The following is a 22,005-nucleotide window of genomic DNA, read 5'->3' on the forward strand; positions in this document are numbered from 1 at the left end:
AAAAAGTTCTCGGTTTAAGGCTTTCTTCTAACGTTGAGTTACGATCCAAATGCGACTGTACCATCTTGGTAGTTCTTTATTAATGAACCCTTTAAAATTGCCGGGTTAAAAGAATGGCGCGTCCTCTTGAAACTTTTCGAAGAAAACAACGTAACTGATGGTTAAAATTTGCATAAAGAAGGTCAGGCCTCGTCTGCGGACAACAACACTATCAATATCCAGCGTGCAATTATGTCTGTGCACCACAAAAAGAAGCTAATGCCCAAATCGGCATTGCTGATTAGAAAATACCAAAAGGGAATCAGATCATCATTCATTGGGCTCATCATAGTGTTATCCTTTTTATTTTTCATGAGTGGCTCAAGGTCCCCAGAGGTACCAATAGCTCAGGGCACCAGTGTCAGTCGTGTAGCCAGTAAGGATTATTTGATGCCGTTTACTGACAAGTCACAAGGAGTAATCCATCCCGTGGACGATGGAAAGAAGGAAAAGGGTGTTATGGTCACATTGGCCAGGAATTCAGATTTATGGAACTTGGTAAAATCTATTAGACATGTTGAAGACAGGTTCAATAACAGATATCACTACGATTGGGTGTTCTTGAATGACCAACCATTTAGTGATGAGTTTAAACGTGTTACCAGTGCATTGGTTTCAGGCAAGGCAAAATATGGGACAATCCCAAAGGACCATTGGTCCATTCCATCTTGGATCGATACTGAAAAATTCGATGAGAAAAGGCTTGCAATGGGAAAATTGGATATTCCATATGGTAGTTCCGTGCCTTACCGTCACATGTGCCGTTTCCAGTCAGGGTTCATATGGAGACACCCACTACTGGAGGAGTACGAATGGTTTTGGAGAGTGGATACCGATATCACTTTATTCTGTGATATTCAGTATGACATATTCAAGTTTTTAAAAGTAAATAACAAGAAATATGGATTCATTCTTTCGGTAAGTGAATATGAGCGCACAATCCCAACCTTGTGGGAAACGACAAAGAAATTCATCAAGAAAAATCCTAAATTCTTACACAAAAATAACCTCATGAAATTCATTTCGAATGATGATGGTGACACTTATAATATGTGTCATTTCTGGACCAACTTCGAAATCGGCTCTTTAGACTTCTTCAGGTCCGATGCATACAGAGAATACTTTGATTACTTAGACAGTTCTGGTGGATTCTTCTACGAAAGATGGGGGGATGCGCCAGTGCACTCCATCGCTGCCTCTTTGTTCTTGGACAAGTCAGAAATCCATTTCTTTGACGGTCTTGGATTCCATCATCCAGATTTCACCTCTTGTCCTATCGAACAGAAGATTAGACTACAAAACAAGTGTATCTGCGAACCTAGCAAGGACGTCACCTGGACTCCTGACTACTTCTGTACTAGAAAGTACTTTTCAGCAGGAAATTACAAGCTTCCACCAGGAATTTAAAAACCAAACTACAAATAGCGCCTGCTCCGTCAAAACAGGTGCTAAAACGTCAACATGTATCTATCTATATACACATAATTCAATGTAGTAGCCACCTCACTTTATTCTAGTGCCTTCTTGGGTTCAAAAATGGGTGCGGTGCGGCCGGAGATGAAGAGAGAAAAGCAAAATTGTATCTAAACCAGCCTACAAAAACACAAACTTGATATTATAAAGAATCAAGCATCTTACTGAACTTTTGTCCTCTACAGAAAAGCGAAAAAACTCTAAGAATAGAGAACTAGAGTGGTGTTCATATTTCTAGTCACCATGGCGTTTGAGGATTATTTTTCTTTCCAGATATTCTTCATTTTCTTAAGGGAATCCTTAGAAATTGTTGTCATTGTTTCTATCCTGTTGACGATCGTCAAACAAGGTCTGTCTGTTGAGGACGACAGCCCGTTTGAAGGAAGTTCCTCTTCTGCTGGTCTTCCAAGTCCAAATACGAACACAAACGCAGATTCGACCACTGCCTTCTTACAAGCAGGGCCTTCAGACGGTAATGCTATTGGAACGTCCGCTACGGCTGCTAATAATAAATCGAGGCCGCTAAATGTGGAGGAAGAAGAAGAAATTTACGAGTACTCTAATGAGCTTAGAGACCAGGACCGCGAGTCCGATGAACATACGGCTGACAACGTTAAGCTATATCAGAAATTAAAAATACAAATTCTAGCGGGCGGCGCATTTGGTTTGTTGCTGTGTATGTTAATCGGGGGTGCGTTTGTTAGTATCTTTTATCATATTGGAACCGACTTATGGACACTGAGTGAACATTATTATGAAGGTGTCTTAAGTCTTGTCGCGTCCGTTATTATTTCTGTCATGGGGTTGTTTTTTTTAAGAATGGGGAAGTTAAGAGAGAAGTTCAGAGTGAAATTAGCTTCTATCATTTATTCAAAGGACAATAATTTGCTGGGAAACAAAACCCAAAAAGGTGTGAAATTCAGTGAAAAGTACTCCTTCTTCATATTACCATTTATAACGACTTTGAGAGAAGGGTTAGAAGCTGTTGTATTCATTGGAGGTATCGGTATTGACCAACCACTATCCTCGATTCCCCTCTCTATGGTCCTTGCTACTGCAATCAGTACGGTGTTCGGTATTTTTTTCTTCAGGTACTCAAGTTCTCTTTCACTTAAGATATGCCTTGTAGTCGCCACCTGCTTCCTCTACTTGATCGCGGCTGGTTTGTTTTCCAAAGGTGTATGGCAACTTGAATTGCAAGACTACGTCAACAAATGTAACGGTCAAGACATGAGTGAAGTAGGAAATGGACCCGGTTCGTACGACATATCTCGTTCTGTTTGGCATGTTAATTGTTGCAATGGTGAAAAAGATGGAGGTTGGATGATTTTTACTGCCATTTTTGGTTGGACGAATAGTGCTACCGTCGGCTCTGTAATTAGCTACAACGCCTACTGGTTGGTATTAATATGCGCTTTGAAACTGCTAATGATAGAAGAAAAATACGGATATATCCCATATCTACCTATTAGCTGGCAAAAGAAACGTATTATGAAAAGATTAAGCATTGCCAAGGCATCGCTCGATCTCAAACATCATACTTCTGAACTCAACTCTAGCACATCAGAGCCAGACAGTCAAAGACGGTCCAAAGATAGTTCTGTGCCCCTAATAATTGATAGCAGTGGTTCAGCAAATTGAGAACATAACAAACACACGTAATAATTTTAAGCTTCTTTTCATACATTTTACAGTAAATACTATGTACATATATATTCGTCATTAAAAATAGCTAGAAAAAGGCATGCTATAAAGACTAAATGAGTGCTCCTTTGATTTTAGATGCCAACAAAAGGTAATTCATGCCAATGTCTCTATGACGGCCACTATGTCACCAGAATCAACCATATCACCATTGCCATGGCAAATCTTGATAATCTTACCCGATTTAGGAGCGGATATAATCATTTCCGCTTTCATGGCTTCAATAATTAGTAGCCCTTGACCTGCTTCAATAACATCTCCAACAGATGCTATGGATTTCCAAAAACGCCCAGAATACTCAGAATATACAATTTCTGCACCTTCTGGGAAGTCTTCTTCCTCGTCAGGTTTGACTGTGACACTTTCTTTTAGTTCAGAGTTTGCATTTTGAATCAATTTGGCAAATTCCTCTGCTCTTTCACCAAGCTGGCCCTCCTGGAATGCTGTGATGGAATCTTTGTTTGCGTTGATCCATCTCAAGTATTCTTGATGATCAAAAACACTCTTTTCGATATTGACTTTATAAACACCATTATCACAATCTTCAGTCATTTTATCCAAATCTTCTTCAGAAACTGGGTAAAATTCGACTTGGTCAAATGGGTTCATCAACCACGGAACCTCAGAAGATGCGGCCAGACATAGTTTGTCCCAAATTGGTATTGTTCTACCCACTAATTGGTACCCACCAGGACTGTTAGCAGCATATATGCACATATACATACCGCCAATACCGACTGCACCTCTTTCTGTATATGTTCTACTTGGGTTGTACTTGCTTCCCAAAAATCTGTGACGAGGATCTAATGGAACAGCACAAGGCGACCCTAGGAAGACATCACCTAAACCTAAAACCATAAATCTGGCAGAATACAACATATCATAAACTTCATTCCTTGAAATTCCATTTACATTGGCAATGAAATCAACGTTATTTGGCAACCATGGAGCAGACGAACGAATTGTTTCTTGATACCTTTGAACACATGCCAAAGTCTTCGAGTCTTCGAAAGCCATCGGTAATCTTATTATATTAGAAGTTATCTTCCAATTTTCATCAAACTGGATTTCTGTTTCATATGCCACCAATACTTTAAGCAATTCTTTTTGAGTGACTTTGTAACCATCAAATTCTATCAATACAGATCTAACACCTTGGGACATTTCAACAATACCAATAGTCTTATTCTTTTTCACAAGGGAGATCAGGCATTCAATTCTATAGGAAATATTAAAATTCATTTCATTATCACCGTATTCCACCAAAACATAACGATCACCTGCTTGTCTGTATACAACCTTTGGTGAAAGCTCATTCACTTTTTCCATTTGTGCAAGAATAGGCGTTTCGAATGATGGTAAAATTGAAACAGAGTCTAAGCGCCTTAACTTAGTACCATCCAATGATTTAATTGCAACATCCTGAGATTCCTTTAAGGATCTCGAGCTTTCGTAAGAAAGTGGCACAAACTGAATGGAATCACCGGGTTTAACCTGTCCAACCTTCCACAGTTCTGCTTCTGGGACAACAGCTTGACACACAAAACCACCTAAGGAAGGACCATCGCAAGTAATAATAACTGGCTCATCACCCGTGAAATTAATTGCACCCAGAGAATAAACGTAATCGTGAGTGTTTGAAGGATGCATACCACCTTCACCACCATTACTTCTTGCCCACTTAGGTTTAGGTCCAATCAAACGGACACCAAATCTATTGGAGTTGTAATGAACCTTCCACTTCTCACTGAAAAATTCTTCGATGGACTCAGGTTTAAAAAAATCTGGAGACCCATGGGGACCACATGTTACACCAATTCTCCATTCCTTAGTTTCGGAAATTTGAGGAATTAATGATTGAGGAATATTCTGTGGAAGGCACTCAACTGATTTATTTTCTTCATTGCTTGGTAAGAATAGTACGTCTCCAAGTTTTAGCACCCTTCCATTGTATCCACCGACATTTCCTAGAGTGAAAGTAGAATAAGAGCCCAAGTATTTAGGCACATCAATGCCACCCCTGATACCTAAGTATGCTCTACAGCCGCTTGTCAACTTGCCAATGGATAAAGTAGATCCCCTCTTAACTTCGACCGGTTTGTGTTGGGGAATTTCTTGGCCGTCTAATGTACATAGAGCGGTACCACCAGTAATGGCAATGACAGTTTCACAATGGAAAACGATGGATGGACCAGTCAACGTTACTTCAATGGCAGGAGTCCTGTAGTCATTACCAACAATTCTGTTCGCCAATCTAAACGAATATGCGTCCATTGGACCAGAGGGCGGAACACCAATTCTCCAGTACCCAACTCTACCGGGGTAATCCTGAATACTAGTGTGTGCACCGGGCAAAGTAATTTCGATGGCGGTAGGCTCATATTGATAAGAGTTCAAAATGTTTGTAGAAACTTTTGCTTTAGCAAAGAAATCACTGGTAATGATAGACTTCAGGTAGTCAATGTTAGTAATACATCCGTAAACTTTTGTTTCTTCTAACGCTTGATTTAACTTGGAAATTGCATCATCACGGTCTTTCCCATGAACGATAATTTTGGCCAATGTTGGATCATATTCGGGAGAAATATTAGTACCTTTCTTAACCCAAGTATCCACTCTTGCCCAATCAGGAAATTTCACATCGACAAGTAAACCTGGAGAAGGTCTGAAATTTTTCAATGGATTTTCAGCATATAAACGTGCCTCCATTGAAACCCCATTGACTTCTACCTTTGTAGAATCAAAATCAGGTGCATCATTAGCGGCAATCCTGATCATCCACTCGACCAAGTCTAACCCTGTAACCATTTCTGTTATTGGATGTTCAACTTGTAATCTTGTATTAACTTCTAAAAAGTAAAACTCGTCCTTTTTCTCATCGTAAATAAATTCAACCGTACCAGCACACTTGTAATTCAATAAAGATCCCAAACTTTCAGCTGCCTTTCTTAACGCCAACCTCGTCTTTTCTGGCAAATTTGGTGCAGGAGTTTCTTCGATAACTTTTTGGTTACGACGCTGTAAAGAACAATCACGTTCGCCCAAAGCAATGGCCTTACCAAAACCATCTCCCATAAGTTGGACTTCAACATGCCTGGCATTTTCGATAAACCGTTCCAGAAATACACCAGCGTCACCGAAAAATGTTTCACCTTGATGTTTCACAGTCTCAAAAATATGCTCGATGTCCTCTTCAGAATCGACTTTCTGCAAACCAATACCACCGCCACCAGCAGTTGACTTCACCATAACTGGGTATTCCAATTCCGCTGCGACTTTCTTAGCCTCTTCAACTGATGTGATAAGCAAAGAGCCTGGCACTAGAGGAACGCCAGCCTTCTGTGCAATCTGTCTAGCAGAATGTTTTAACCCTAAACCTCTGATAATATCTCCCGAAGGACCAACAAAGGTAATGCCAGCACTGGTGCACGCATCAGAAAAATCCGCATTTTCCGACAAGAAACCATAACCAGGAATAATGGCCTGTGCATTAGTTTGCTTAGCGGCATCTATGATCTTATTCATGTCTAAATAAGTTTGGGCTGCGGTTGTGCCATGAAGGGGTACAGAAACATCTGCATCAGTAACGTGTTGAGAATATTTATCAGGGTCGGAATAAACTGCAACTGATCTAATACCCAATTTTTTTAATGTCTTGATAATACGAACGGCAATTTCACCTCTATTGGCAATTAACACGGTATCAAATAACTTCTTCTTTTGGGACTCTTTTTTCTTCAACATTTCAAAATATGCTCTAAATCCACCATACTTTGTGATATCAACTGTACCTTTGGCTTTGTAACCAGATTCTTCACAAATAAAGGATTTGATCCATTCACCAGATTCTAACTCCACTGAACCTATTCCTAATGGTTCAGGAACCATGGAAATAAAAGCACCGAACAGTTCTTTTGGAACACTGTACACTTCTAATTCGATTTGAGAGCCATTGCTATCTTGAACTCTTCTCAAACCAGGTTTTAAAACTGGTCCATTTTTGGGCAAAGCAAAAAGCTGGTAAGCTTTTGATGTTTTTGTTGTACATAAATATGTTGCATTGACCTTTTCCAATTGCCAATGTAGAGGCAGACCCTTAAGATGTGCACCGACAACAGCCAATTTTATGGACGTAGATGGGTCATAGTCTGGTCCCACTAATTGATCGTTTGCTGGCTTTACTGAAGAAGAGGTAAAAGTACCGTATGTTCTGGAACCGTTGGGGAATATATTTTGGAAATAGCGGTTAGCCAACTCTAATAGTGCGTAATCTGTGAATTTTTTACCGATTAAAGTAATACCATTTGGCAAACCATCGTCTCGGAACCCTGCGGGAACAGCAAGGGCTGCCAAATCTGCCAAGTTGACAAAATTAGTCCATGTGCCTTGTCTTGAATTGACTAGGACTGGTTCATCCGCAACTTGTTGCATAGTAGGATTTAAAGGACATGTGGGCACACACAATACATCGACTGATTCGAGAAGTCGTCTCACTTTTTGCAAGATGCCTTGTCTTTTGTATTCAAAACTGAAGCAGTCTACTGCACTGTATTTCTTGGCCCCTTCTATAATTGAAATAACAGTAGGGTCCAAAGATTCCTTTGGTGGTTTACTGTCCAAAAACGATTGAATAGCTTGATAACGCTCGGCCACCCAAGTACCTTCGTATAAACAGCGAGCTAACTCTAAAAGAGGCTCAAAATCAATTTCTATGACGTTAGCGCCCGTTCTTGATAGATTTTCGACAGCATTGGAAAACAGTACAGGATTCTTGGTTTCACCATACCATGGGATATTTTTAGGAATAGCAATCGTTACATTGCTTGAAAATTTTTTCAAAGGGTTGGAAACATAGGGTCTAGAATATTCATCATTATCAGGATCTGGCTGGCACATGATGCGGAAGCAGCGTTCAGCATCACTTAGGTTTAATGCAAAGATGGAGACGCAGTCTAAAGATTTACAAGCGGGAACTACACCTTGACAGGAAAAGACGCCCTTTGTTGGCTTTAGGCCAATCAGGTTGTTCAAGGCGGCTGGGACTCTACCAGAACCTGCTGTATCAGTACCCAATGCAATTGGTACGATACCTCTGGCGACCACCGATGCTGACCCAGCGGAGGAACCACCAGATACATGCTCTTTGCTAAAAGCGCAAGGTGTTTTCCCATATGGAGACCGTGTGCCGACTAATCCTGTGGCAAATTGGTCCAAGTTTGTCTTACCCACGATTATCGCACCTGCATTTCTTAGTAGTTCTACTACTTTAGAGTCTTTGGAAGGCTCATATGCAAAGGATGGACATGCAGCGGTGGTGGGTAGACCTCTAACGTCGATGTTGTCCTTAACAGCAATAGGGACACCGTAGAGAGGTAGAGTTTCTTTATTTTCTCTGCTCTTTAAAATTTGGAATTGGTGCAGTAAATTTTCCTTTGAAATTAGCGATATCCACGCATTATCGACTGGCGCAACATTTTGAGAGTCTAGTAGTGATTCAAGAAGCCTTAGTGAAGCCTGGGAGCTTGATGACTTGTGGAAATCAATCCAGTCTTGGATTGACCAACCTAACGATATTTCAGCAGTTGTATCGGAACTAACTGTCATTTTTTAATCAAAACTGAAATTTATTGTGACTATAAAAAAGATATTTCTATTTTTTATCTTTTATATTAATGTAAATTGAAATTTGGTGTATATCAGCTGCTCCACTGATATATTAATATAAGCTTATAAAAACTTGAGCCTATATGATCCTAGAAAAAAAAAGCTTAGCTAAGAGAGCCTGATATTCAGAAGTGAGCGAGTATACAAATCTCACACCTCATCTGCTCTAGTGTTTAAATACAAACATTCAATTTCCAACAACGTCTAACAAAGCTCGATTCAAATTAAGAAGCAGGAAAAAGCAAAACATCTGCGTGTCTTATCTCAATGGCTTGCGCTAACTGCGAACAGAGTGCCCTATGAAATAGGGGAATGAACGCATATTGGTTTCATTATAGAGCGTCAATCAAGAAAGAGGCACCAAACTATAAACGCACATTTCTCGGTAGGGCTAGGAACGCTTTCCTGCTTATCTTATCTGAAGCTTATTTATTGTTCGTTTTTTTATCTTATCTGATAAGGGGAAAAAGCCTGGAAAAGCGCGTAAATGATGAGGCGAAATGCAGCCAAAGATGCGTGCCGTTGCAGTTAGCTAACAACCTGGCGTTCGGCGATCGCCATAAGAGATCTGCCAATTTTAAAAAGGGTATTGCCAATACACATAGTAGCCTTATCTGCAGCAAGCCATAGGACTAATGTGTTCGACGTCGTTGGGGAAAAAAAGCAAAGAACATGTTGCCTTTGAGGAGACTGCAGCAAGAAAAAAAGTTCAATAAGGATTGCAAAAAAAAAAAGAAGCTCGCACTCAGGATCGAACTAAGGACCAACAGATTTGCAATCTGCTGCGCTACCACTGCGCCATACGAGCTTTCTATTACATGTGGGAAGACTAATATAGATAGTATAGTCAATTATACGAAGTAGTGCCAGCCCCACATATAAGAGAACGGTGGAATATTTGAACTGTATGCAAAGAAGTTTCAGCGGGGACCTTTATTTTAGAAAAAGCGAATAAATGTCGCTCATTTGTTTAAACGGTATTTGTTGGACTGAGGGTTGCTTCCATACGGAAATGCTAACGAAGAGGATGTGCTGAATTTTGCTATGTTTGGAATGGGCTCCTCCATCTGGGAATGATAATCATTTTTATTATTGTGTGTTCAAATACACTTACACATCTGTTTTTTCGTGGTAAGGAATCCGAGAATCACATGAGGTTTGGGATAGTTGCTGGCAATCAATGAATGACATCAGATAAAACGAAAGGAGAAATAATATGTTGATAATTAGAGGTTAAAAATTAGTATTAATGAAGAAATAATTACTGATCTTCTTATACTAAATAAGAGAGGTATATAAAACACACGCCGATTGGTCATATTAATCATGACCAATATAATAGTGATTCCGGTAGTTACTATACATTGATGTGACGACTCATATTCCTCATATATGTACCTACCATAACATGTTCAACTAATAGGTCTTTAACACAGCTTCAGTATTGTCTGAGCTTCTCGTTTAACATTCCTTCTGCAATAGGCGCAATCACACTTAAACGTATACGAGTTGTACATTAATATACGATGTAAGCATTGAATTGTTACCATAGCAACTCATGTCACTATTAATTACTCTCGTTCCAACATAATATTATTATGGAGTAATATCTATTCCCTTTCGTGGATTCCAAGATTCTCGAGGTATATTTCCAGTATATTTTGTATACCTGATATTATAGCCTTTAGCAACAACGAAATCAACATTTATCTCAAATTTCACCTGTTTCTCATTTTTAAGCGCCTAGCCCATCTAATCATCTTAACTATTCATCAGGGAAAATTAATATACATTGTGCTCTTAATGTTTCGAAAAATAATCAAAATCAATAGAAATAGCGTTTTGCTACTAACAAAGCCCTTTGATCCAAAGTTGGCTTCTGAGAACTTAACATTTCAGTAGAACAAGCCTCAAGCTTAAATGAAGAATGGCAAAGTAAATGAGACCTCTCTCTCCATATTTTGCTCAGAGCCTGTTAAGGAAAACAACACCGCACATTAGTGTGAAAAACTTTCCCCGCAAGCTGTTGGAAGATGAATCATTTATTATCTTTTGACTGTTAGCTACATTACTAGCTGTTATCAATCTCTCAGACGATTATATGAATATTGAGATAGTTGTTGGGATTAACTTATTGTTAGAGGCTATAGCATCAGATATACAAAATAAAATAAAAAGTTCTCCTCCAAGATATAGTGTAATCGATATTTCGATGTAATGCCATCATTATTTCTTCTATTTTATGTATTCCTATTGTCCTCTAACATTGTATCTGATAATATTCTAGTAATAGGATTACCATCACTAAATGATAGTTAATTCTCATTCCAAAACCGACTCCTGTCAATATTGAGGACCCATTTATTCCAACGGTCCAAATCCCCAATATTCCCTGCTCGGCAAGAAGTTAGAAAACATATCTTTCGTGCTCTTGCAGGCTTGCTGTATTATCATAACCGAAGGATGACCAACTTTGATCACCCCAGGTGGCAAAAACATAATACATGGTGGTGGTGTCGTTGTAAAAATCATCTTCTTTGGGTGTGTATAGGATCCCATCCAACACACGTGTTAAAATGACATCAGGTATCAATGCTAATCCGTCGTCACTGACAATAAGCTGAGTTGACATCACCTGATGATGTGAAATAGTAGCAAGAGAACTAGGGTAAGGTTCATGCTGGTTGTTTTCCTATGATGACCAACCTTTGGAATTGGGTAATTCTAGGTGTAGCCTGCTAGCCATCAAACGAGACCTTTCAAAATCTTCAGTCATTACATTTTCTTCTGTAAATAGGGAAAAAAGCCTTTAGCTAGGATTGTTCGGCAATAGAAAGCCCTCCAGTTTAAACTTGACATAGAAAATCTTTAAGGTTAAATCAAACATAAGTTATTATCCGATATAGTGTAACGGCTATCACATCACGCTTTCACCGTGGAGACCGGGGTTCGACTCCCCGTATCGGAGTTATTTTTTGTTTCTATACCATTATTTTTCTTGAATGTTGCATTATGATAGTATAGTTTTGCTATACAAACTTCAATTCTCAAAACACAGTACGTCTAGCTCACTACTACTCTCTCTAATTCAAAATCGTTCACTTCTATCGAAAGCTGTGATAATTTGGAAATATTGTCGTGGGCCACGAATGATTTTTCAATTACATTGCTAAATACGAAGACATTAATACCTTTATTCATATAAGCACTTTCATTATCATTTTTTACTAAAGATAAAACTAACTGCAGGCACCAAGAAGTTCGAAGCCAAGAGTAAAGATGTCAGGAACCGGATTATCGCTATTCGTGACGGGTCTTATACTGAATTGTTTGAATTCCATTTGCCAGATATACTTTACTATATTATATGGTGATCTTGAAGCAGACTATATCAACTCAATCGAACTGTGTAAGAGGGTGAATAGGTTGAGTGTACCAGAGGCAATTCTACAAGCTTTCATTTCTGCATTGTTTCTTTTTAACGGGTACTGGTTCGTATTTCTCTTGAATGTCCCTGTTCTAGCATATAACGCAAGTAAAGTCTACAAGAAAACACATCTACTGGACGCCACGGATATTTTCAGAAAATTGGGTAGATGCAAAATTGAATGCTTTTTAAAATTGGGATTTTACCTTCTCATATTCTTTTTCTACTTCTACAGAATGGTCACAGCGTTACTTGAAAATGATGCAAATTTGATAAGCTAATAGCGACAACAGGAAAAAAAAAGAGAGATTTGTGCATATCTATGAAGTATGTCTACCACATAAAAATGACCTTATAACACAACTTCCTTAGTATGGAAGTAATACATATATACATATATACATATATACATACATATATATATATATATATATATATATACATCTTTTGAACCAATTCCCTATAGACTTGGTTGTAATTCGTTAGAAAGATTTTCATTAATTTTATTTATCTTTTTCAGAAGTCCGTTATATGGATCCATCAAGTCTACGAAATGTGCAATATCCAGAATATTTGAGTCATCCCGTATTGAATCGTCCTCGCTATCTTGGCTCATAATTTTGCGATCTCCCTCGTATTTGCCTAGCAAAGTAGAAGTCAAATCATTTAGCCTCTTATTTAGCTTCACTTTGTCGTTCAGTTTGGCTTGTTCATTTTGTAAGTCATGCCAGTCTTTACCGGCTTTCAACTCTTGAATTTCATTTCGTACCGATATTATCTGCTGGTTCAAATCTTCTTTTCGAGCAAGTACCTGCTTCAGTTGGTAGCAGAGCTCATTATTCGACACGTTGATATCTAATATGTCTTTCAAGTCTCTGGTCATTTGGTCTGATATCGTTTGAAAGAGTCGCAGATCTAATTTGTACAATAGTTTCCTAAATTGATCATCATCACTTTTATTGAAATCCTTCAAAGCTTGCGGAATCAAATCATTTTCAAATAAGTTTATGAATAAAGAAGATAAAACATCAATTGTGGTCACAGAAGTGATAGACGATGATAGCTGTCTAATGGGTATATCATCGAAATTGTAACGAGTAGTAAGGTCTTCATCATTTCTAACATTTTGCGGCGATTCGCTTATAAGACTTTTATTTTCAGAGTCGATCATGGGATAGTCTTCTGCATCCAAGGGCTGATACCCATGTTCATGACGGTCCTGCGCATTTACGTTATTAGTGGTAATAGGAAACTCGAAAGAATTCGCAAGTTTTGGTGAAGACAAAATGGGTTGAACAGGAGATTGAATAGGTGAGTTCTCCTCTCTATAAACAGCATTTGGCGTCTTAAATACAATAACATCATCATCTATATCGTCTGTCCTTCTTGAATGACTGCCCCTCAGCCTAAAAGCTAATTTAGTGTCTCTATCCATACTGAGGTTTTTCTTTAAATGAACACGCAAATAGTCAAGACAATACAGAGCAACACAGGACACGTAAAAAAATGAGAGCAATCGCTTCTTATACTGCAACGATGTTGACCCTTGCCATAATAGCTAATGAAATCAATCATTATCATTTCTACTAGTCCTTTAACAATATTTGGATACACCATTAAATTTCTCCGTACAACACGATAAAATATTTTCTACCAGCTTCAAACGGCTGTGAAGGGGCGATAGTGCCGTTCCAAAAAGCGTTCCCCAAACTTGTATTCAAGACCAAATCTTAGTCAAGCAAGCAGTTTCGCACCTTCATACACTCCATTAAAAGTGAAAATAAGCATATTTGTAATTAAATCTGGTTATCATACCCTGTTCCCTTTAGAACCAATATACATAGACGCAGTCGACAAAGAAGCAATAAAAGAGATTACCATTCTTATTCACTATTTTTTTTTTTCTCTGACTCTTCATAGTTGTACGGAAAACCATCTGCGTGTTATATCCTAGTTCCAAATATTCTGATTTCTCGTGATCGAATCTGTTATATTGTCATATATTGTAATTCCATTTTTTTCCCGGTTCATTTTTTGATATTCTCTTCCTGTTCCAATATTAATAAAGGAGGCTTTTTTCTTTCCCTTTCGTTCTGATTTATATTGTTTTTACTATTATTGGATCTTTTAAATATTACAGCTTTTTCATATCCTTCGCCATCGATTTTTGCCTGAAAAATTTACACAAATGATGTCTAACGTTGCTAACGCCTCCCAAAGACAGGAAAATCCATATATTATTCCATTGCCTCCTTCATCCACAGTGGAAACTTCTACTGAACCCCCAAGAACGTTATGGATGGGAGATTTGGATCCGTCCTTCGACGAGGCCACGATTGAGGAGATATGGTCAAAACTGGATAAAAAAGTTATCGTTAAACTAATTAGAGCCAAAAAAAATTTGTTGATTCCTTGTAGCTCCACCTCAAGTAGTAATAACAACACAAGTGAGGAGAATGCTGAAAACCAGCAATCTGCATCAAACAGCACTGATCAGTTAGATAATTCCCAAATGATTAATATTAATGGAATATCCTTCATTGATCCTTCCACTACTCAATTACATCATGCCGGATACTGTTTTGTCGAATTTGAAACTCAAAAGGACGCTAAATTTGCCCTGTCATTAAATGCTACACCTTTACCTAATTTTTATTCCCCAACAACTAACTCCCAAACTAATCCAACGTTCAAAAGGACTTTCAGATTGAATTGGGCGTCTGGAGCTACTTTACAAAGTTCTATACCATCTACCCCAGAATTTTCCTTGTTTGTTGGTGATCTTTCTCCCACCGCCACTGAAGCTGATTTGTTATCTCTTTTCCAAACGAGGTTCAAATCTGTTAAAACCGTCCGCGTGATGACTGACCCTTTAACAGGATCATCTCGTTGTTTTGGATTTGTCAGATTCGGTGATGAAGATGAGCGCCGCAGGGCACTGATTGAGATGAGTGGGAAATGGTTTCAAGGAAGGGCCTTAAGAGTCGCTTATGCCACGCCAAGAAATAATATGATGCTGCAGTTACAGGAACAACAACAACAGCAACAACAATTGCAGCAACAGCATCAGCAGCTAGATCAGGAGGATAATAATGGCCCTCTCTTGATTAAGACTGCAAATAATCTCATTCAAAACAATAGCAACATGCTTCCTCTCAATGCCTTGCATAACGCGCCTCCAATGCATTTGAATGAGGGCGGCATTTCAAACATGCGTGTAAATGATTCACTACCTTCAAACACCTATAATACAGACCCCACTAATACTACTGTTTTTGTGGGAGGACTGGTACCAAAAACTACCGAATTTCAATTACGTTCACTATTCAAACCCTTTGGACCCATTCTAAATGTCAGGATTCCCAATGGTAAAAACTGTGGGTTTGTTAAATTCGAGAAGAGGATTGATGCTGAAGCTTCAATACAAGGCCTGCAAGGCTTTATTGTGGGCGGCAGTCCAATAAGATTATCATGGGGACGCCCATCCAGTTCAAATGCTAAAACAAATTCGACCATCATGGGGGCAAGCCAATATATGTCCTCAAATGGCCTGAGAGCGCCATCTGCGGCTTCTTCAGTCGATAACTCCAAACAAATTCTTGAACAATATGCGGAAGATAAAAGGCGACTCTTTTTACATCAGCAGCAGCAGCAGCAGCAGCAGCAGCAACAGGATGGTAACTTTTCTATGGAGCAAATGGCGCACAACAACTATTACAACTACAATAATTACGATTATCACAGGAACAAGAATGGCAGCCATAGCGACCTCGTTAATCTGCAGAGATCTAATGTCCCGTATATGCAAGAAGACGGTGCACTGTACCCACACCAATATTCAAGTCCCTCATACTCGCTCCATCCGACGGGCAACCAATTCTCCAATGCTACTAATAACTTACCTCAATTTGGGAACGCGATGTCAATTTCTATGCAACTGCCCAATGGCAACAGCAATAAAACGGCCTCAAGCATGAACACAAACCCTAACACAAACATGATCATGAATTCTAACATGAACATGAACATGAACGTAAATCCAGTACCATACGGAATGGGAAACGGTGCAAATATGTATGACGTGTCCAGGATGATGACTCCTCCCTTAAATATAGCCCCGAATTCCAATAATTCGAAATCGAGCATCATGAACAAGCATCCTAATAGGAACAATGTTCCGCCAATTCATCCTTCTCTTCTACATTGATTACAAAAGACAAAAAAAGAAAATTTTAATCTTGTCCGCAGTTTTATCTGCGTCTCTACGTTCTTACGTTTCTTCTATTAATGCCATTTCAGTTACAACCTAGTCAATTGTCGATCCATAATTCTAATCAAATTTGTTTTTCCTCTATACTACCTATCTATTTTTATCTATCTAAGTACATTTATTTACTCAAACAGTTCCGTTTCAAAGTGTTTTATATTAACTATATATGCGAAAAGCTGGCGTCATAATTTCACGTGTTATAATAGCCATGCTGACGGAAAAAAAATGTGAAAATCGCTACAAAGTCCGATGACTACGGGCAGTAGCATGTAAATGATGGACACACACACACACATATATATATATATACATTTACTTCAATAAAAGGCTGTGCCAGACATTTTTGCCATACATTGTTCATGAAGTGTGCAAAATAAGAGAGTGTATAATAGGATAAAAAATGGTCAAATCGCTACAGCTAGCCCATCAATTAAAAGACAAGAAAATACTACTAATCGGAGGCGGAGAAGTCGGCTTGACAAGGTTATATAAGCTGATACCTACAGGTTGCAAGCTGACTTTAGTATCTCCTGACCTACACAAATCCATTATTCCGAAGTTTGGAAAATTCATCCAGAACGAGGATCAGCCCGACTACAGAGAAGACGCTAAACGCTTTATCAATCCGAACTGGGACCCCACGAAGAATGAAATTTACGAGTACATCCGCAGTGACTTCAAAGACGAATACCTCGACCTAGAAGACGAGAACGACGCGTGGTACATAATAATGACCTGTATACCCGACCACCCTGAAAGCGCAAGAATATATCACCTTTGTAAGGAAAGATTCGGTAAGCAGCAGCTGGTCAATGTGGCGGACAAACCTGATCTCTGTGACTTTTATTTCGGCGCCAACCTGGAGATAGGAGACCGTCTACAGATTCTGATCTCTACCAACGGCCTTTCTCCGCGCTTTGGCGCTCTAGTAAGAGATGAGATCCGTAACTTATTCACACAAATGGGGGATCTGGCGCTGGAGGACGCTGTCGTCAAACTAGGTGAGCTGAGAAGAGGAATTAGGCTGCTGGCACCAGACGACAAGGATGTCAAGTACCGCATGGATTGGGCCAGACGCTGCACAGACCTCTTCGGCATTCAGCACTGCCACAACATCGACGTAAAACGTCTGCTGGATCTTTTCAAGGTCATGTTTCAAGAACAGAACTGTTCCTTGCAGTTCCCTCCCAGAGAACGGTTGCTTAGCGAGTACTGCTCGTCTTGAGCGACAGGGCCTCCTCTTTTAAGGGGCGCGTCCTTTCTATTGTGTAGAGAAAATCTACTGGGATTTTGTATATATTTCGCATATATAGGGGTTGGAGAACGAACAACAATGCCTGTTCAGATCAACTTTTCTTCTATCTTATCAGGCAAGATCAGGCACACAACCCAACTATAATAACTATAAACACTTATAGAACAATTACCGTTTCTTCCTTCACACAACATGGCTTCTACTTCGAACACGTTCCCTCCAAGCCAAAGCAATTCTTCCAACAACCTTCCAACTTCTAGACATGCATCCATTGTGGAGATGCTGTCTACTCCGCCATTGCTGCCCCACGTTCAAGTGAACGATACAGACGACAAGGAACAACCAGAAGAGTCCACGCCGCCAACAGCAACAGCGGCAGCGCCTGGTCCAGGTTGTGCTGCTACACCCGCCCCCTTGCGCGATGAAAAGCCTCAATTCAAACTATCAGCTGTTCCTATGACCCAGACGCCATCGCAGTGTCTGTCATGTGTGCACGCCCAAAAATGGCAACACATACCGTTGTCGCAATTGATCGAACAGAATAAGCTTATTTTTGTTCCAGGTTCCATATCGGTAGAGGAGGCATTCAACACTTTGATCAAGTATCATCTAAACTCTATTCCCGTGGAATCTTTCCCCGGCGACATGAACTGTTTTACTTTCGACTACAATGACCTTAATTCGTACCTTTTGCTGGTTTTGAATAAAATCACCGTCAGCAACAAACAGCTTACTGCAGATTGCCAGAATGGAAAACCCGTACCAGTGGGCGAAATGGTGAAACTAACTCCTAAGAATCCGTTCTATAAGCTGCCGGAGAATGAGAGTTTGTCCACGGTGATGGGGATTCTCGGTTCGGGTGTCCATCGTGTAGCGATAACAAACGAAGAGATGACCAAAGTTAAAGGTATTTTGTCCCAACGTCGTTTGATAAAGTATCTTTGGGACAACGCTAGATCTTTTACAAGCTTAGAACCTCTATTAAACTCCTCATTACAAGATTTGCACATCGGTGTTCTCAATATTCAATCTAAGCCAACTTCAAGACAATCCCGTGTCATCTCTATTCAAGGCGAGGAGCCCTTAATCATGGGCCTTTATAAAATGCATGTGGAAAGAATTTCTTCCATTGCAGTCATCGACAAACAAGGTAATTTGCTAGGTAACATATCGGTAACGGACGTAAAACATGTCACAAGAACCTCCCAATACCCCTTACTACATAAGACATGTCGCCATTTCATTTCTGTCATTTTAAACTCCAGAGGATTAGAAACGGGTAAAGATTCTTTCCCCATTTTTCACGTATACCCCAGTAGTTCACTAGCAAGGACTCTTGCCAAGTTAGTTGCTACAAAGTCTCATAGACTATGGATCGTACAACCGCCGGAGTCGTCAACCTCGGCGTCATCCACAAATTTAACAGCTGCTAATACTGCAGCCAATGCAGTTTCTGCCACCGCTCAATCGTCTGCTAATGGTGCGACTCCAATGTCAAAGTCATCCTCTTCAACATCCCTCAACTCCCACTCTCCGTTGATGACAGCAATGGAAGACCCACCATCCCCACGTTCTTCGGCCATCGCGATCCCACCACCAAGTCCCGCTTCCTCAACAAACACACCAAACCTATTCGAAAAGGAATATAGAACGGGTAAGTTGATCGGTGTGGTCTCATTGACAGACATCATCAACTTATTAGCAAGGAAACAAACAGGGAATAAAGAAGTGGATCCGCAATCCGCAAGAAGACAGAGAGGCAGTATCGCCATGTGAGGCTTGCAGCGTTGTCTTTTCCCGCTGTTTCCCTCTCCCTCAAAAAAAAAAATCTTTTACAATGACTAAAAGAAAATATTGTTCATTTATATGGTTTTAAGTATTTTGTAGACATTTAAGCGTATATACTTGTTCTGAAAACATTTATATATTCTATTTTGTATATTCAACTTATTAAACTCTGACTTTTGCTATTGTCGCGTATATGTATATCTTTTTTTCTTGTCGTGGAAAATTAAAGCAAAATATGTCAGGCGAATGTACACACAATGCAGAAACTGATGCGGTTAATTTTGCATTCTGAAACGATTTAAACGAACAGCATTAACCTCCACGACCATATTCAAACGATTGGAAATGGACCAAAAAGGTATGTTCTGGCTTTATTTTCAATTATCCGCCCTTCGTTAGGGGTGTTTTAGATCATTTTGATTAACAATTCTATTTATGATAGCAATTGTCCTTGATAACTCTAAAAGTGGTAGTAAACAGACAAAATCGAGTGGCAAAATGCAAACGCAAACAGATACTAATGCTGAAGTTCTAAACACCGATAACAGTATCAAAAAAGAAACAGGAAGTGATTCTGAGGATCTTTTCAATAAATTTTCAAACAAAAAAACGAACAGGAAAATACCCAACATCGCTGAAGAATTAGCGAAAAACAGAAACTACGTAAAAGGTGCGTCTCCGTCTCCCATTATAATTTCTGGTTCCTCTTCAACTTCTCCATCAGGACCCTCTTCCTCCAGTACAAACCCGATGGGGATACCAACGAATCGATTTAATAAAAATACTGTAGAACTATATCAGCATTCACCATCCCCCGTGATGACTACTAACAAGACTGATACAGAGGAAAAGAGACAAAACAATAGAAATATGGATAATAAAAACACCCCAGAAAGAGGATCTTCTTCCTTTGCTGCTAAGCAACTAAAAATATCATCCTTGTTAACTATATCCTCCAATGAAGATAGTAAAACTTTGCATATAAACGATACTAATGGCAACAAAAATAGTAATGCCGCCAGTAATAATATTCCATCGGCTTATGCAGAACTCCATACAGAGGGAAATAGCATTGAATCACTAATAAAACCCCCAAGCTCTCCCAGAAATAAATCTCTAACGCCCAAAGTTATCTTGCCAACACAGAATATGGATGGTACAATTGCAAAGGATCCTCATTTAGGTGATAATACACCAGGAATACTCATAGCAAAAACTAGTTCTCCCGTAAATTTGGATGTTGAAAGCACTGCACAATCTCTGGGAAAATTTAACAAGTCCACTAATTCTTTGAAAGCTGCCCTAACAAAAGCTCCTGCAGAAAAGGTCTCTTTAAAACGTAGCATTAGTTCAGTTACAAACAGTGATTCTAATATTAGCTCCAGCAAAAAGCCTACGTCTGAAAAAGCTAAAAAATCAAGTTCAGCATCAGCAATACTACCAAAGCCAACAACGACCAAGACATCAAAAAAAGCTGCTAGCAATAGTAGCGATTCTACCAGAAAAAAAAACGCCTCGAACAAGACTACATCAGCCATAAAGAAAGAGTCAAATGCCGGCTCCAAATTGAACACTGTTAAGAAGGAAAATAGCTCTTTATCTTCTATCAAAGCCACTGAGAAAGAAAAAGATAAAGGTGGAAATAGCACGGAAGCAAAAAACTCTACCAGCAACGTTAGAAAGGAACCAACTGCAAAATCCCCAAAAAGGTTAGTAGCCGCACCGACAGTCAGTCCACCAAAAATTCTACAAACGGCAGAAACCAAAGCAAAGGAACCCTCGATATTGATTGACGTTCCATTGTATCAAGCTGATACAAACGACTACCTAGACGAAAACGGTCAGGTTATTTTTAATTTATCAACTTTAATAAAAGAGAAGTATCACCCGAAAAGTAAAGAACTAGCACAACTTAAAGACTCTAAAAGAAATTTATTAATGCAATTATCCGATCATTCTAACGGCTCACTAGAAAAGGAAAAAGATGAAGAAGGAGATGTAATAGAACTTGATGATGATGAGGATATGGAAGAAGATGAAGGGGAAATAGATACAGAAACTAATACTGTAACTACCACCATCTCTCCGAAGAAGAAGTCGCATCCTATGAAAGGTAAAAATTTGATTGGTAAATATGACGTTGAAGATCCGTTCATTGATGATTCGGAGTTATTGTGGGAGGAACAGCGTGCTGCCACCAAGGACGGTTTTTTTGTTTACTTTGGTCCATTAATCGAAAAAGGTCACTATGCAAGTTTGGAGCGTGCAAATGGTACCATGAAAAGAGGTGGTGTTAAAAATAAATAAGCATTGTGTCAGAGATTTTCCAAAATCCCTGAACGACATAAAAAATGAAATAAAGTGTGCCTATATCTGAAAGTATAT

At 39.3% G+C, this 22,005-nt stretch overlaps 10 protein-coding genes and 2 non-coding genes across 12 annotated transcripts, besides 3 other annotated features; 9 read left to right on the forward strand and 3 right to left on the reverse strand.

Annotated features, from left to right (window-relative positions):
* Positions 1 to 231: 231 nt before the first annotated feature.
* On the forward strand, positions 232 to 1,446 carry KTR3 (mannosyltransferase KTR3; the record flags this gene model as incomplete). The annotated part of the gene is made up of 1 exon (NM_001178553.3): positions 232 to 1,446. The coding sequence occupies one exon, from the start codon at positions 232 to 234 to the stop codon at positions 1,444 to 1,446; it is 1,215 nt and encodes a 404-aa protein (NP_009764.3).
* A 309-nt stretch (positions 1,447 to 1,755) lies between these two features.
* Positions 1,756 to 3,153, forward strand: FTH1 (Fth1p; the record flags this gene model as incomplete). The annotated part of the gene is made up of 1 exon (NM_001178555.4): positions 1,756 to 3,153. The coding sequence occupies one exon, from the start codon at positions 1,756 to 1,758 to the stop codon at positions 3,151 to 3,153; it is 1,398 nt and encodes a 465-aa protein (NP_009766.4).
* A 159-nt stretch (positions 3,154 to 3,312) lies between these two features.
* DUR12 (bifunctional urea carboxylase/allophanate hydrolase) lies at positions 3,313 to 8,820 on the reverse strand (the record flags this gene model as incomplete). Its single annotated transcript, NM_001178556.1, has 1 exon — positions 3,313 to 8,820. The coding sequence occupies one exon, from the start codon at positions 8,818 to 8,820 to the stop codon at positions 3,313 to 3,315; it is 5,508 nt and encodes a 1,835-aa protein (NP_009767.1).
* A 372-nt stretch (positions 8,821 to 9,192) lies between these two features.
* YBR209W (uncharacterized protein) lies at positions 9,193 to 9,510 on the forward strand (the record flags this gene model as incomplete). Its single annotated transcript, NM_001348891.1, has 1 exon — positions 9,193 to 9,510. The coding sequence occupies one exon, from the start codon at positions 9,193 to 9,195 to the stop codon at positions 9,508 to 9,510; it is 318 nt and encodes a 105-aa protein (NP_001335746.1).
* Positions 9,511 to 9,616: 106 nt separating this feature from the next.
* YNCB0017C lies at positions 9,617 to 9,688 on the reverse strand. Its single transcript has one exon. It is a non-coding gene; the product is annotated as a tRNA-Cys (tRNA).
* Positions 9,689 to 10,097: 409 nt separating this feature from the next.
* Positions 10,098 to 10,468: a long terminal repeat (Ty4 LTR).
* Positions 10,469 to 10,612: a long terminal repeat (Ty1 LTR).
* A 359-nt stretch (positions 10,613 to 10,971) lies between these two features.
* Positions 10,972 to 11,213: a long terminal repeat (Ty1 LTR).
* A 563-nt stretch (positions 11,214 to 11,776) lies between these two features.
* Positions 11,777 to 11,848, forward strand: YNCB0018W. The gene has a single exon. It is a non-coding gene; the product is annotated as a tRNA-Glu (tRNA).
* Positions 11,849 to 12,159: 311 nt separating this feature from the next.
* Positions 12,160 to 12,588, forward strand: ERV15 (Erv15p; the record flags this gene model as incomplete). Its single annotated transcript, NM_001178558.1, has 1 exon — positions 12,160 to 12,588. One exon carries the CDS (start codon positions 12,160 to 12,162, stop codon positions 12,586 to 12,588), a length of 429 nt encoding a protein of 142 aa, NP_009769.1.
* Positions 12,589 to 12,767: 179 nt separating this feature from the next.
* AME1 (Ame1p) lies at positions 12,768 to 13,742 on the reverse strand (the record flags this gene model as incomplete). The annotated part of the gene is made up of 1 exon (NM_001178559.3): positions 12,768 to 13,742. One exon carries the CDS (start codon positions 13,740 to 13,742, stop codon positions 12,768 to 12,770), a length of 975 nt encoding a protein of 324 aa, NP_009770.3.
* A 753-nt stretch (positions 13,743 to 14,495) lies between these two features.
* Positions 14,496 to 16,514, forward strand: NGR1 (Ngr1p; the record flags this gene model as incomplete). The annotated part of the gene is made up of 1 exon (NM_001178560.3): positions 14,496 to 16,514. The coding sequence occupies one exon, from the start codon at positions 14,496 to 14,498 to the stop codon at positions 16,512 to 16,514; it is 2,019 nt and encodes a 672-aa protein (NP_009771.3).
* A 463-nt stretch (positions 16,515 to 16,977) lies between these two features.
* Positions 16,978 to 17,802, forward strand: MET8 (bifunctional precorrin-2 dehydrogenase/sirohydrochlorin ferrochelatase MET8; the record flags this gene model as incomplete). The annotated part of the gene is made up of 1 exon (NM_001178561.1): positions 16,978 to 17,802. One exon carries the CDS (start codon positions 16,978 to 16,980, stop codon positions 17,800 to 17,802), a length of 825 nt encoding a protein of 274 aa, NP_009772.1.
* A 222-nt stretch (positions 17,803 to 18,024) lies between these two features.
* SDS24 (Sds24p) lies at positions 18,025 to 19,608 on the forward strand (the record flags this gene model as incomplete). Its single annotated transcript, NM_001178562.1, has 1 exon — positions 18,025 to 19,608. One exon carries the CDS (start codon positions 18,025 to 18,027, stop codon positions 19,606 to 19,608), a length of 1,584 nt encoding a protein of 527 aa, NP_009773.1.
* Positions 19,609 to 19,965: 357 nt separating this feature from the next.
* Positions 19,966 to 21,927, forward strand: HPC2 (Hpc2p; the record flags this gene model as incomplete). The annotated part of the gene is made up of 2 exons (NM_001178563.3): positions 19,966 to 19,978; positions 20,063 to 21,927. The coding sequence occupies 2 exons, from the start codon at positions 19,966 to 19,968 to the stop codon at positions 21,925 to 21,927; spliced, it is 1,878 nt and encodes a 625-aa protein (NP_009774.4).
* Positions 21,928 to 22,005: the final 78 nt, after the last annotated feature.

Source organism: Saccharomyces cerevisiae, chromosome II (genome assembly GCF_000146045.2).
Source record: "Saccharomyces cerevisiae S288C chromosome II, complete sequence".
Classification (NCBI taxonomy): Eukaryota; Fungi; Ascomycota; class Saccharomycetes; order Saccharomycetales; family Saccharomycetaceae; genus Saccharomyces; species Saccharomyces cerevisiae.